Here is a 15,752-nt window from a genome sequence, read left to right on the forward strand (position 1 = left end):
TAAAGTGGGCATCCCATGATAACCCTTTCCCCATCCAAGTTAAATCACCCTAAATAAAAACAAAGCTGCAAGGCCTGATTCCTGTCTCCGTATTGGGTGGAAGGTTTGTGTGCCTGGCTGTGCAGGGTGGGAGATACACATATTCTTCAGCAGCTCCTACAGGGGTAGCGCTACACCTGTATTTGTTTCTACTGTGTGGGTCACCTATTAAGTGTATGAAGGTGTCCTTTGCAAATATAGCAACTCTCCCTCACTAATGCTATTGCCTTGTCTACATACATATTGCTGTACTAACTGTTTACAGTACCTGTCAGTTTTGGTGTTGGTTTTTCGCTGATGGAATCTATTGTTTTGCTATTTTTAGTTTTGTGTTTTTTTCTTTTCGTGTTTTACAAAAAAAAAAAAAAAAATGTGCAGCAATATATGAACCCTATCTGTAAAAAAACACTACATTTTAACATGCCCTCAGATGGAAGTATACTGGCTTGCAGTGCAGTAAATCCCTCTAATCTTTAAGAGATCCAGGTCTTTAAAAAAGTTTGCTGCTAAGAAAGTTTGACATCCTTTCACATCTAAGGTTATGTCATATTAAAAAAAACATTAGGAAGAACTAGGAGCAGTTGCTAGGGATTCTGGAATATCCAGACTGAATAACTCCGAAGCTTGTAGACTGGTGCCCATCTGGATCCAGCAGAAATTTGAATTTTACTTTAGCAGCTACAGAAAACGATGCATGGCTGCAGACTGAAAGAAATTCATTGTTTTGACAATCTGACAAATGGTTTGTATAGCAGAGAACACCTCTCCAAAGTGCCAGACGCCATTAAATGTGAGCATTTGCCCATTCAAGTCGGTTACGATGACAAACTGCAGTCAGGTGGAGACCCCGATGAGGAGGACGAGCATGCAGATGAGCTTCCCTGAGAAGGTTTCTGACAGTTTGTGCAGAAATTCTTTGGTTATGCAAACCGATTATTGCAGCAGCTGTCCGAGTGGCTGGTCTCAGACCATCTTGGAAGTGAAGATGCTGGATGTGGAGGTCCTGGGCTGGTGTGGTTACACGTAGTCTGCGGTTGTGAGGCCGGTTGGATGTACAGCCAAATTTTCTGAAATGCCTTTGGAGACGGCTTATGGTAGAGAAATGAACATTCAATTCATGGGCAACAGCTCTGGTGGACATTCCTGCAGTCAGCATGCCAATTGCACGCTCCCTCAATACTTGCGACATCTATGGCATTGTGCTGTGTGATAAAACTGCACATTTTAGAGTGGCCTTTTATTGTGGCCAGCCTAAGGCACACCTGTGCAATAATCATGCTGTCTAATCAGCATCTTGATATGCCACACCTGTGAAGTGGATGGATTATCTCGGCAAAGGAGAAGTGCTCACTAACACAGAGTTAGAAAGATTTGTGAACAATATGCGAGAGAAATAGGCCTTTTATGTACGGTACAGTCTTAGATCTTTGAGTTCAGCTCATGAAAAATGGGAACAAACACTAAAGTGTTGCGTTTATAATTTTGTTCAGTGTATATACACATTTAATACATTTGCTATACATCTTAAGATGGAACTTGATATATGAAGTAGAAACCGATTTGTATGACCAGTACATAAAAGTCAGATAAACACAGGGATTACAGGGATCAGAAAGCAAAAAAGTTGCACATCATAACATGTAGCACTTCACAGGCTGGTGATCACCAATATATTTACCAAGTATAATATTTATTGACTGCTCAGGTTTCGGTTTTTATAAATGTGACATAAGGTTAGATGAAGACAGTTCATGACTTAAGTTGGATACACACTATACAACTTTTGTTGTTAGATTTCCTTTAGATTTACCTTCAACAATGTAGTGTAGGGACCTGCCTGATTGCATACAAATTAAAACTGTTTAGATTTGACCTCATATTATATGGTTTTGGTAAATCTAAAGGAAAAAATCTAAAGACAATTGTATAGTGTGTATGGCCCATTACCCTCTTGTTGAGGAATTACAGTAAGGCTTCATGCATGCTGGGCAAAAAAAAAACCTCTTCCCTGGGGCAAAAGGAAAAAATCTGTTCCCTTTGTAGAAACAAAAAAAATGCTTTTACAGCATTTTTATACACATTTACAGGAGTTTAAGAGAATTTGTTGTTTTTTTCTTCCAAAAAGCTCCAATCAAAAATGCAAACCAGAAGGGTTTTTTTCCTGCCTCTAAATGCTGAACCTAAAATATGCCTCCAGTCATCCTAATATGCATGGACACATCGGATAACGTTGAGCTGCTTCTACAGACAAAACATATAACTCCTGTAGAAGCAGCGATTTTTTGGCCAATGTGCATGAAGCCTAAAGCCTCGTACACACAATGAGAATACCGGACGAATGATCGTCTGTTTTTTGTTGCATGCTGGTCTGATATTGAAAATGAAGGGATTACTAAAGTTATGAAAATTCTCGTACGACAGAACAACTTCAGAAGTGATGTAATGTGTTGAATTGTATTGTAATGTATTCTTTCATTTCCAAGCATGCGTAGTCTTGCTCTTCCAATTTTTTTTCGGACGAAAATTGTACTAATTAAATGAAAATCAGACATTGTGTTCACATACGATAAAAAATTTCCAGCATGCACCTTCAGTTTTTTTCATCTGAAAGGTCAGAATCGGCCGTCAAAGAACTATATTAATGATTGGCTGGTCGGCCAATCATTTGGCGTATGGACAGTTTTCGTACAATTTTCTTATCTTGTGTACGGGCCTTAAAGCTTTAAAGAAGCAACTATCTCTCACCTGATTTATTGTGAGTAGAAGCTCTTCATACTCGGATGTGTTGTGCGTTATGGATTTTGTCTCCTCTTCTAATAAAAGGGACTGCAGCTGAAGAAGGGCTGAATGGACTGAGAAAATCTTTGATTTGTTATTAACTATCTGGAACTGTAACAAAGTCAGATATTCCCCCAGCTTATACTCTCTGGCCTTCAGCTGGTGTACTCTCTGCAGCAGCAGTTCTCCACGCACCTGTAAAATAGGAAAAGAAGACTAAGAACTGTCTACCATGACATTTGGTTAAACATACCCATATAAAAAAGAAAAACCCACTGTGCTCAGGTTGGGTATTAAACGCACAAGCTGCCAGCACTAGGAGTTTGGATACATAAACTCCATAACGTACAGTATCTCACAAAAGTGAGTACACCCTTCACATTTTTGTAAATATTTTATTATACCTTTTCATGTGACAACACTGACGATATGACACATTGCTATAATGTAAAGTAGTGAGTGTACAGCTTGTATAACCGTGTAAATTTGCTTTTTCCTCAAAAATAGCTCAACACACAGCCATTATTGTCTGAACCGCTGGCAACAAAAAAAGTGAGTACACCCCTAAGTGAAAATGACCAAATTGGGCCTAAAGTGTCACAATTTTGTGTGGCCGCCATTATTTTCCAGCACTGCCTTAACCCTCTTGGGCATGGAGTTCACCAGAGCATCACAGGTTGCCACTGGAGTCCTCTTCCACTCCTCCATGACAACATCACAGAGCCGGTGGCTGTTAGAGACCTTGCGCTCCTCCACTTTTCCGTTTGAGGATGCCCCACAGATGCTCAATAGGGTTTCGGTCGGGAGACATGCTTGGCCAGTCCATCACCTTTACCTTTATGTTGGAATACTGCCCTGCAGCCCAGTCCCTGAAGCGAGGGGGGCATGCTCTGCTTCAGTATGTCACAGTACATGTTGGCATTCATGGTTCCCTCAGTAAACTGTAGCTCCCCAGTGCCGGCAGCACTCATGCAGCCACAGACCATGACACTCCCACCACCATGCTTGACTGTAGGCAAGACACACTTGTCTTTGTGGGCTTTCTTGTGCATTATCTTTACAAACGGCTTCCTTCCGGGACGACACCTATGCAGATCAATTTGATGCAGTGTGCGGCGTATGGTCTGAGCACTGACAGGCTGACCCCCCACCAGCTGGCAGCACTCATACATCTATTTTCCCAAAGACAACCTCTGGATATGACACTGAGCACGTGCACTCAACACCTTTGGTCGACCACGGCGAGGCCTGTTCGGAGTGGAACCTGTCCTGTTAAACAGATGTAAAGTCTTGGCCACCTTGCTGCAGCTCAGTTTCAAGGTCTTGGTAATTTTCTTATAGCCTAGGTCAGTGATGGCGAACCTTGGCACCCCAGATGTTTTGGAACTACATTTCCCATGATGCTCACCTACACTGCAGAGTGCATGAGCATCATGGGAAATGTAGCTCCAAAACATCTGAGGTGCCAAGGTTTGCCATCACTGGCCTAGGTCATCTTTTTGTAGAGCAACAATTCTTTTTTTCAGATCCTCAGAGAGTTATTTGCCATGAGGTGCCATGTTGAACTTCCAGTTTACAGTATGGGAGAGTGAGAGCGATAACACCAAATTTACCACACCTGCTCCCCATTCACACCTGAGACTTTGTAACACTAATGAGTCACATGACACGGGGGAGGGAAAATGGCTAATTAGGCCCAATTTGGACACTTTCACTTAGGGGTGTACTTACTTTTGTTGCCAGCGATTTAGACATTCATGGCTGTGTGTTGAGTTATTTTGAGGGGACAGCAAATTTACACTGTTATACAAGCTGCACACTCACTACTTTACATTGCAGCAAAGTGTAATTTCTTCAGTGTTGTCACATGAAAAGATATAATAAAATATTTACAAAAATACGAGGGGTGTACTCACTTTTGTGAGATACTGTATATATAAAAAAGTGCAGCGCTGTAAACATTTTAACTCACCAAGAATACAAAAGCTCTTTAAAAGTGCTCAAAATATCTGCGTGAAGAATGTTAGGTATTAAAAAAATGTTTAAATGACATAGTTACATAGTTTGTGAGGTTGAAAAAAGACATCAGTCCATCCCCTTTATGTTGTGGTCTTTAAGGTGCCCATCTAATAGTTTTTTGAAACTATTGATGCTCCCTGCTGATACCAATGCTTGTGGAAGAGAATTCCACATCCTTACTGCTCTGACAGTAAAGAACCCCCTTCGTATTTTAAGGTTAAACCGTTTTTCCTCTAGTTTTAGTGAGTGGCCACGTGTCTTATTGTATTCCCTTTCTCTGAAAAGTTTGTTCCTTATGCTAGGGTTCTCACCAGTACAGTATTTGTACATTGATATCATATCCCCTCTCAATCGTCTCTTCTCCAGAGAGAATAAGTTCAATGCTTGTAGTCTTTCCTCATAGCTGATGTCCTCCATTCCCCTAATTATTTTTGTTGCTCTTCTCTGGACTCTCTCCAGTTCCAGCACATCCTTCCTGAGGACCGGTGCCCAGAACTGGACGGAATACTCCAGATGTGGCCGGACCAGAGTCTTGTAGAGTGGGAGAATAATCTCTTTATTTCGGGAGTGAATCCCCTTTTTTATACATGCCAGTATTCTGTTGGCTTTGCTTGCAGCGGCTTGGCATTGCAGGCCATTGTAAAGCCTGTTGTCCACTAGTACCCCCAAGTCCTTTTCCATCTTAGATTCACCCAGAGGTTCCCCCCCTAGTGAGTAGCTTGCTTTCGTGTTTCTGACGCCCAAGTGCATTACTTTACATTTTTCAACATTAAACCTCATCTGTCTGCCATGTAGTTGCCCACCCCATTATTTTGTTCAGGTGTCCACTTGTAAGGTTTGTAAATGTCCTGTAACATAACAAGTGAGCAAATAAAAAGTCTGCAAATAATGCATATAAGTGAGATCTTCAGGTATAACTAAAGGCCACATTTTTGTTTATTTTTTGATAGTGGAGAGGGATCAGAATGCCTGTTGGATTTTATTGCTGTCTGTGCCTCCATTAGGGAGATTCACCCACTCTGTGTCCTGTTTACCATCATCATTGAAAGTAAAAGAAAATCCCACATTTTGGGTTGTCCCTAGAAAAGTAATGGGGGGGGGGGGGGAATCTGTGGACTGGAAACTCAAAACAGTGAATAGTGCACCTGATTTATAAGTCACACTGCAGCTCCTTACCAGATCACAATGACCCTTGTAATAACAGATTGTATAGACACAACACCCTCTGATGGGGTTTTTTAGGGCATTACTATCAACGTGGTTTAAAAGTTTATACAATATACAAACCTAATTCCAAAAAAGTTGGGACACCGTACAAATTGTGAGTAAAAAAGGAATGGACTAATTTACAAATCTCATAAATGTATATTATATTCACAATATAATATAGATAACATATCAAATGTTGAAAGTGAGACATTTTGAAATGTCATGCCAAATATTTCCTCATTTTGGATTTCATGAGAGCTACACATTCCAAAAAATTTGGGACAGGTAGCAATAAGAGGCCGGAAAAGTTGAATGTACATATAAGGAACAGCTGGAGGACTAATTTGCAACTTATTAGGTCAATTGGCAACATGATTGGGTACAAAAAGAGCCTCTCAGAGTGGTGCTGTCTCTCAGAAGTAAAGATTCCCCCAATGCTGCGGCGAAAAATAGTGGAGCAATATCAGAAAGGAGTTTCTCAGAGAAAATTTGCAAAGAGTTTGAAGTTATCATCATCTACAGTACATAATATCATCCAAAGATTCAGAGAATCTGTAACAATCTCTGTGCGTAAGGGTCAAGGCCGGAAAACCATACTGGATGCCCGTGATCTTTGGGCCCTTAGACGGCCCTGCATCACATGCAGGAATGCTACTGTAATGTAAATCACAACATGGGCTTAGGAATACTTCCAGAAAACATTGTCGGTGAACACAATCCACTGTGCCATTCGACGTTGCCGGCTAAAACTCTATAGGCCAAAAAAGAAGCCATATCTAAACATGATCCAGAAGCGCAGGCCTTTTCTCTGGGCCAAGGCTCATTTAAAATGGACTGTGGGAAAGTGGAAAACTTCTGTGGTCAAACAAATCAAAATTTTAAATTATTTTTAGAAAACTCGGACGCCATGTCATCTGGACTAAAGAGGACAAGGACAACCCAAGTTGTTAACAGCGCTCAGTTCAGAAGCCTGCATCTCTGATGGTATGGGGTTGCATGAGTGAGTGTGGCATGGGCAACTTACACATCTGGAAAGGCACCATCAATGCTGAAAGGTATATCCAAGTTCTAGAACAACATATGCTCCCATCCAGACGTCGTCTCTTTCAGGGAAGACCTTGTAATTTCAACATGACAATGCCAGACCACATACTGCATCAATTACAACATCATGGCTGCGTAGAAGAAGGATCCGGGTACTGAAATGGCCAGCCTGCAGTCCAGATCTTTCACCCATAGAAAACATTTGGCGCATCATAAAGAGGAAGATGCGACAAAGAAGACCTAAGACAGTTGAGCAACTAGAAGCCTGTATTAGACAAGAATGGGACAACATTCCTATTCCTAAACTGAGCAACTTGTCTCCTCAATCCCCAGACGTTTGCAGACAGTTATAAAAAGACGAGGGGATGCCACACCAAGGTAAACATGGCCTTGTCCCAACTTTTTTGAGATATGTTGATGCCATGAAATTTAAAATCAACTTATCTTTCCCTTAAAATGATACATTTTCTCAGTTTAAACATTTGATATGTCATCTATGTTGTATTCTGAATAAAATATTGAAATTTGAAACTTCTACATCATTGAATCCTTTTTTATTTTCACAATTTGTACAGTGTCCCAACTTTTTTGGAATCGGGTTGTACTTTATCAACACATATATAAAAAAACATTTTGTGTACAGCAAAATACCGATGCGGTTGAAAAAAGTACTATTGCTGGGTTTACAGAAATAACCACATTAATCTGTGTATAGATAGAAGAAAGACCCAACGCATTTCAAGGGTAAATGGTTATAATATAAGGCTTTTGTAAAATGCAACTCCTGCAATGTGGAATTGCTGTACATAAACAAATATACACAACAGCTTCACTTGCTTTGCTTGTGAACATATTACCAAGAAAATACTTAAGCACCAGGCATCATAATCAATACCAGGATCCCACGTAAAGGCCCAACATATATTGCCAGGCTTACGCTGACCCTTACACCTATAGAATTCTGTTTTCGAACATTCAATCAAGTAAGTATAAAAATCAGCCATTCAATGTTGCCTTCATAGATTCAACTGATTTTGAATGACTTTTCGTTCAAACGCCATTTGTCAATGTCTCAAATTTCGTAGATTGAACATTTTATTTTTGGACTAATGTGGACAATTGTACAGTGAGGTAAAAAAGTATTTGATCCCCTGCTGGTTTCGTATGTTTGCCCACTGACAAAGAAATGATCAGTTTATAATTTTAATGGTAGGTTTATTTTAACAGCGAGAGACAGCATAACAACAAAAAACTCCAATCAAAAAAATTATAAAATGATTTGCATTTTAATGAGTGAAAAAAGTATTTAACCCCTTTGAAAAACATAACTTGGTACTTGGTGGCAAAACTCTTGTTGGCAATGACAGAGGTCAAACTTTTCTTGTAGTTGGCCACCAGTTTTGCACACATCTCAGGAGGGATCTTGTCCCTCTCCTCTTTGCAGATCCTCTCCAAGCCATTAAGGTTTAGAGGTGGACGTTTGGTAACTCAAACCTTCAGTTCCTTCCACCTATTTTCTATGGGATTAAGGTCTGGTGCCTAGCTAGGCCACTCCAGGACCTTATTGTGCTTCTGCTTGAGCCACTCCTTCGTTACCGTGTTTTGGGTCATTGTCATGCTGGACTACCCAACCACAACCCATTTTCAATGCCCTGGCTGAGGGAAGGAGGTTCTCACCCAAGATTTGACAGTACATGGCCCCGTCCATCGTCCCTTTGATGCATGTGAAGTTGTCCTGTCCCCTTAGCAGAAAAACACCACCAAAGCATAATGTTTTCACCTCCCTGTTTGACATTGGGAATGGTGTTCCTGGGGTCCTAGTCAGAATTGCTCCTCCTCCAAACACGGCGAGTTGAGTTGATGCCAAAGAGCTTGATTTTGGTCTTATCTGATCACAAAACTTTCACCCAGTTCTCCTTAGAATCATTCAGATGTTTATTAGCATACTTCAGATGGACCTGTTTTTGTGCTTTCTTGAGCAGGGGGACCTTGCAGGCGCTGCAGGATTTCAGTCCTTCACAGCGTAGTGTGTTACCAATTGTTTTCTTGGTGACTATGGTCCCAACTGCCTTAACATCATTAAGAAGATTCTCCCGTGTAGTTCTGGCCTGATTCCTCACCGTTTTCATAATCATTGAAACTCCAAGAGGTGAGACCTTGCATGGAGCCCCAGACCAAGGGAGATTGACAGTTATTTTGTGTTTCTTCCATTTGCGAATAATCACACTAACTGTTGTCACCCTCTCACGATGGTCTTGTAGCCCATTCCAGCCTTGTGTAGGACTACAATCTTGTCCCTGACATCCTTGGCCATAGTTGAGAGATTGGAACCTGATTGATTAATTGCTTCTGTGGACAGGTGTCTTTTATACAGGTAACAAGCTTAGATTACGAGCACTCCCTTTAAGAGAGTGCTCCTAATCTCAGCTCGTTAACTGTATAGAAGACATCTGGGAGCCAGAAATCGTGCTGATTGATAGAGGATTAAATACTTATTTCACTTATTAAAATGCAAATCAAATTTATAACTTTTTTGAAATGCATTTTTCTGGATATTTTTGTTATTTTGTCTCTCACTGTTATAATAAACCTTCCATTAAAATTATACACTGATCATTTCTTTGTCAGTGGGCAAATGTACAAAATCAGCAGGGGATCAAATATTTTTTTCCTCACTGTATGTGCATAAGATTAGTTACAATTTTTCTCGGCTGGGGGTTAATTCAACTATTAAAATTTTGTTCCCATTAGATTCGACAAATGATTTTCATCCTTCTCGTTTGATTTTTTTCGCTTGCTCTGGTCAAAAGTGATTGTTGAATTGTCCCCTTTAACTCTTAGTTAATCGAATGTTATGAAAATGAAACATTTTTTAAAAAAACTCTAAAGGTGTAAGGCCAGCTTTACCCTTTTAGATGCAAGCATCCTTAAGTGTGCAGATCAACCCATCATCTCTACAAAATCATAATGTTCTCATCCACACGATGAGTGACAATAGGAAAAGATGTGTGCTGAAATTTTGCCTCCTTTGTCACAGCTCCCTTTGCACTCTCCTAAAAGCATTTTTACACTGTTAAAGGATAAGCTCACCTTTTGTAACATGTTACACCCATATTATGGATTACAGATTCACCAACCTCGGCATCCACATTCCCCCCGATCCCCCGTTTTCACAGCAAGCAGGGATCTTCTCCACTTGCTCGCTGTCATAAGCTAAAAAATACACGGTCGTGCAGGGCTTCCGCCCGCTCAGCCACATCCTTCATTCAGTGTTTTGCGAATGTAAAACTACATGTAGCAACAACTTTTGCGGCTGTTGGCTTGTAGTTCTTTGGTAGTTCATTGAGCTTCCTGAAAGATACTGCAGGACCCACAATCTGCTGATTGTGGGTGCAATGTTTTACAGGCCCCTAACAAAAAATAAATAAATGCATATTTTTTTTACCTGCAAAAATACGCGCATTTTCTATTTTTTTTTTATTTTGATTCTTTTTTTTTTGGACTGAGAGCACTGTGCAAAGCAATACAATTCCGGTTTGCAGTTTGCTAACCCTTTCTCTTCTGTCCTGAGTACTGCTGCTGTACAGGGGAAAACTAGATGCTAAAATAATGACAGATTTGTGTATCTAAACATAAAAGTAATTAATTTTCAATATGTTATGACCTTAAAGGATGTTAAATATCTGCTTAGCATTCCATTTTGAAGCTGGATCAGAGTTGATGAAAAAGGCAAGATGATCCATGTCAGGAGGGAAAGATTTAAATCCCAATAAAACCATTAAGTCATTGGGCTAACCACACAATATCTCATCAATGTTCACCATATAGGAAATGATTGCTAGGGTATTATTATTATTACTATTTCAGGTACTTATATAGCACTGTCAATTTACGCAGTGCTTTACATATACATTGTACAGTCACATCAGTATTAAATGTGGAAGACAGCTATTATGACATATGGCCACTTAACAGTACAGCAATTATTACCACAATGCAATTGTGGGTTATAAAGGTCAATTATGACCCGCCTCATGCTCTTGGTTCTATAGGGAGTGAAAACAAGCAAACATACAAGGTATGTCTCCTATGCATGGTTTAGAACCCCAAAACATTTTCAATGAGGCAAGCAACACCAACACACCAAACGATAAGTCACTACTGCCAAATGTACCACCTACATAGTAGATGATGCCAGATTTGTGCTCTGGTCTAGTCCCTATACATTTTAAAGACTATTCCCTTTAACAACTCTACCATTTTAACGCAACACGATCAACTGAGCGATAATATCACACACTCACACACACGTCAAAGATCATTAGAATTGTTGCACTTCAGCCAACATGACTAACAGTGAATATAAATTTTTTATATATTCACTGCTCTGGAATGTCAGCTCAAATACCCGCTCAACATTTCAATGCACAGTTACACCAGGCAGGAAAACCTCTTCTCCCAGCCTCAATCTGGGCTATAAAGTGTAGGCAGGTGGGGAGTGTTTAGAACTCCAGTCTGGTGGGTCTAAGACGAATTTATAATCTACTATACTATTGCCTAACAAATTATTGACCTTCAGTCAGAGATTTACATAAGACCCAAAGAAGGCCTTCTCAGTTTGCCAAGTAGAAAACTTTTTTTTTTAGAAATTGACAAGGCATGGCAAGGGGTTACAGACTTCTGGCAATTAGTGTTTTTTGTTTAAGGAAGAGCTGCTCTGAGTAAAACTGGAGTGTTCAGCCTCTTTGTAGGAACATAGATATAGCCCAACGGACTGGTTTAATTGGGTCTGGTCATACCTGCCTTTTCTTACACAGAAAATAGCTGACTGATAGAGGTCGAATGCAGGGATTCACTTGCTTTTTAATGTTTTTAACATTATTGGTAAAAAAGAAAAAACGTTTTCGGTTTGTCAGGGAAATTCTGCTTTACACTAGACCAAACAAGACCTTGAGAATGAAGTGGAGCACCAAATCCAATCATTGTTAACATATGGTCACAACCCTTCAGTAATGCATTTGAGATTTTCTCATGTATTTCTTTGCACTAGAATTTAGCTACATAGGTTTATTTTTGTTCTTGCAAAGTTGTCTCCTACTAGAATACACTGGCAAATGCAGTTGTTCAATACGGAGAATGTATCCACGCTTGAACAACTGACAGATTTTTGAAAGACACTAGCACATTTGTTGGTCACAAAAATAATCAATAAAAAACATAAATTGCAGCGATTGTCATAAAGGGAATACAGTGCAAATCAAGGCCATTATCCTAAGAGGAGTAACAGCAAGACTTGACAACACAAGATCCAAAATGTGGAGATAATGGATAGCACATATGAAGTCCTTTGTCTTTGAAAGGCGATGATAACTAGACAGGAAACATAGATCAAGAAAGGAGACCGCCACCTTTACCACCACCACCACACACAGCCTTTTACCCCTCATTAAAGAAGGTCAAACACGCATATATGTGATCCTTGGCAACCACTAGGACGGCCCCCTTCATCTGGTATCCTATCAGTAAGGTTCCAAATCTTAGCGCCATGCAAATATTGGATCTCCAATAAGCACACTCAGGTCTGCAATAAGTGTCTCTGCTGCAGAGTTGAACCATTCGGCAAGTGCAAAGTAGTTGACCCCTTTGGTGGCAAAGGGGTCAACTACTTTGGGTAAGAGGTTGTGTGTGGTGGTGGTAAAAGTAGCGGTCTCCAGTCTAGATCTATGTTTCCTGTCTAGCTACCATCTCCTTGGATGGTAGCACGATGAACTTCATATGTGCTATCCATTATCTCTACATTTTGGATCTTGTGTTATCACGTTTTGCCGTTACTCTGCTTAGGATAATGGACTTGATTTACAGTGTATTATCTTTATGATAAGCGCTGCAGTTTATGTTTTTTATTTTAATGCTCCCTTGAAACACTCCCACTTGTCCTCCGTGTTCTTATTAACCACTTGCCGACCGCTCACGTTACTGCTACTGCAGCAGAGCAGCTCGGCTGGGTCCAGCGACGTAGACCTACATCGCTGGATTCCTCCCTCTTTCAGCGGCATGCACACGCTGTCGGAGGCTCGCTCCCGCTGTATTCAGACACAGCGGGAGTCGGGCCAGGGGAGGAGAGGCGGTGATCACCGCTGCTCTTCCCCGATCGTCGGGGAAAGAGTGAGGAAATCCGCCCGCTTGTGTAAACAAAGCGGACGGATCTCCTCTGTGACAGACAGGGACAGATCACAGGACTCAGCATAGCTGAACCTGCGATCTGTGTCTGTGTCACACAATCCCCTCCCCCCACACGTCAGTAAGCATGAGGCACACATTTAACCCCTTAATCACCAACAGTGTTAACCCCTTCCCTGCCAGTGTCATTATTACAGTAACAGTGCATATTTATAGCACTGATTATTGTAGTAATGTCACTGGTCCCCCCAAAAGTGTCAAAAATGTCAGTTAGGGGTCCCATCTGTCCGCCGCAATGTCGCAGTCCCGCAAAAAAAAAAAATAATTGCAGATCGCCGCCATTACTAGTAAAATAAAATAACCAATAAAAATGACAAATCTTTCCCGTAGTTAGTAAACGCAATAACTTTTGCGCAAACCAATCAAAATACGCTTATTGTGATTTTTTTTTTACCAAAAATATGTAGCAGAAAACAAATTGGCCTAAAATGTTAAAAAAATTTGGATTTATAAATTTTTTTGGAGAATGTTATGTATCAGAATGTGAAAAATATATATTTTTTTTTTTTTCAAAATTGTCGCTTTTTTTCAAAAATTAAAAATTGCACAGGTGATCAAATACCACCAAAAGAAAGCTCTATTTGTGGGGGAAAAAGGATGTAAATGTAATTTGGGTACAGCATCGCACGACCGCGCAATTATCTATTAAAGTAACGCAGTGCCGAATCGCAAAATATAGCCTGGTCAGGAATGGGGTAAAATCTTCCGGTCTTAAAGTGGTTAAAAATACGCTCATTGAGAATTTTCTTGTCAAAGACATGTAGCTAAATACATGTTGGCCTAAATATATGACAAAAATTGAATATATTGGATATTTTTTTTACCTGTCAAAGTAGAAAGTAGCTTTTTTATATTTTTTATTAATATCACAAAAAATGAAAAGTGCAGAGGTGATCAAATACTACCAAAAGAAAGAAAGCTCTGTTTGTGGGGAAAAAAAGGATGTAAATTTCGTTTGGGTACGGTGTTGCATGACTGCGCAATTGTCAGTTAAAGTCGCGCAAAGCCAAGTTGAAAAAAGTGGCCTGGACGTTAAGCATGAAAATCCTCTGGTCTTAAAGTGCTTAAGAATATTTGGTTCCACTGATTTTTATGCAGTAATGAGTAGGCATTGCTGTGTCACTGCTTGTTGTACTTGTTGTGGACACCCACTCATATTGTTTTTAAACTATTGTGGCTTTCTATTTTTTCCATTTTTTATACAAACATATCTTGGTTTTCGACAAGTTTTTGCTAATTATTGGTGGTTTATTACACTAATCTTTAATATTCCAGACTTTTGTATTTTTTGAATATATTTATTTGGAGATCCTTTATGGGTCCACACTAAAATGGCCGAACTATCATTTCCGGTTTCAGCACTGGAGCAGCAGTACTACACACTTGTGACTGGGTGGACCTGGCAAGGCTACTTAAAGATGGCTGATGTGGTCACTAGAGGACCCCTTAATAATGTTGTACTGGACGAAATGCGCTGGGGCAGAGTTTCTGTTGCGGACGTCACGTCGCTTTACGATCCTTGGGTCCGCAGCAGCTTAACAAGTTACCAAAGTTACAAAAGTGTACTACACTTTCATGCTTTTAATAAGATCAAATAAAATACTACACTATTGGAGATCTCTTTTAACTCGTTGTGAGCTTTATTTTCCATAGCTGGAGTACATCAGAAGGTACCATCGACTGTGAGATGCTGCACGGATGCCCAAGGGATTTTTTTACACTTTCACTGTAATGGCAGCTATAAATTCCAGTGAGTGTTGAATTCACTGGGAGCTGGAGGTTGATTCTTTTAAGCACTGTTTGGTTTGAAGAATGCACACTTGTGTTATGGAGATGGACTGTGGATCTCTTCCACAATTTAGGATCATAGTGAAATTCACTCAGTGTGGGACTTATTACTCAATATTATTTACTGATTGTTTGCACTATTTGTGTTATTTATTTTGGTGTCACATATCATTCGTGCATTATGCAGATGGATCGTTGATTTCACTTTTACTTTTTTAGGATCACTGTACTGTAATTCATTTACTTTGGGACTTTTACATTAATTATTACTTTATATGAATTATTTGTATTTTAATTAATTTTGGCGCTACACATCATCTACATATATCTTGTCTGGGTTGGGTGTACTACCTTTGTGTGTAAGGAGCCTCACATACTATATTTTGATCACAGCCAGATATCTTATTTATTTTTTTTTATTTTTTTTAATTGCCCACAACCTTCTGAACTACAGAGGTTCTGAGAGGAGGAGTTTGAGGAGATGGAGTCAGGACAGGAAGCACTACTTGCAGGCAGCATGGTATCATGGGATATGTAGTCCTTTGAAGTTGAAAGTAAACAGATTAGAAGCTGCTGAAAAACAACCTGAAATGACTTTTTTTTTTAAGTAAACATATTCAATTGTCAAAACTAAC

At 39.9% G+C, this 15,752-nt stretch overlaps 1 protein-coding gene across 1 annotated transcript in view; it reads right to left on the minus strand.

Annotated features, from left to right (window-relative positions):
- EVC2 (EvC ciliary complex subunit 2) overlaps positions 1 to 15,752 on the minus strand; it is a 316,078-nt gene that overhangs the window by 58,609 nt on the left and 241,717 nt on the right. The window contains exon 17 of the mRNA XM_082263099.1: positions 2,785 to 3,012. Within this exon, the coding sequence (XP_082119225.1) occupies positions 2,785 to 3,012 (228 nt within the window). The remainder of the gene's footprint in view (positions 1 to 2,784; positions 3,013 to 15,752) is intronic.

The sequence above is a fragment of the Pelophylax lessonae genome (genome assembly GCF_965119305.1).
Source record: "Pelophylax lessonae genome assembly, chromosome: 1".
NCBI classification, from domain to species: Eukaryota; Metazoa; Chordata; class Amphibia; order Anura; family Ranidae; genus Pelophylax; species Pelophylax lessonae.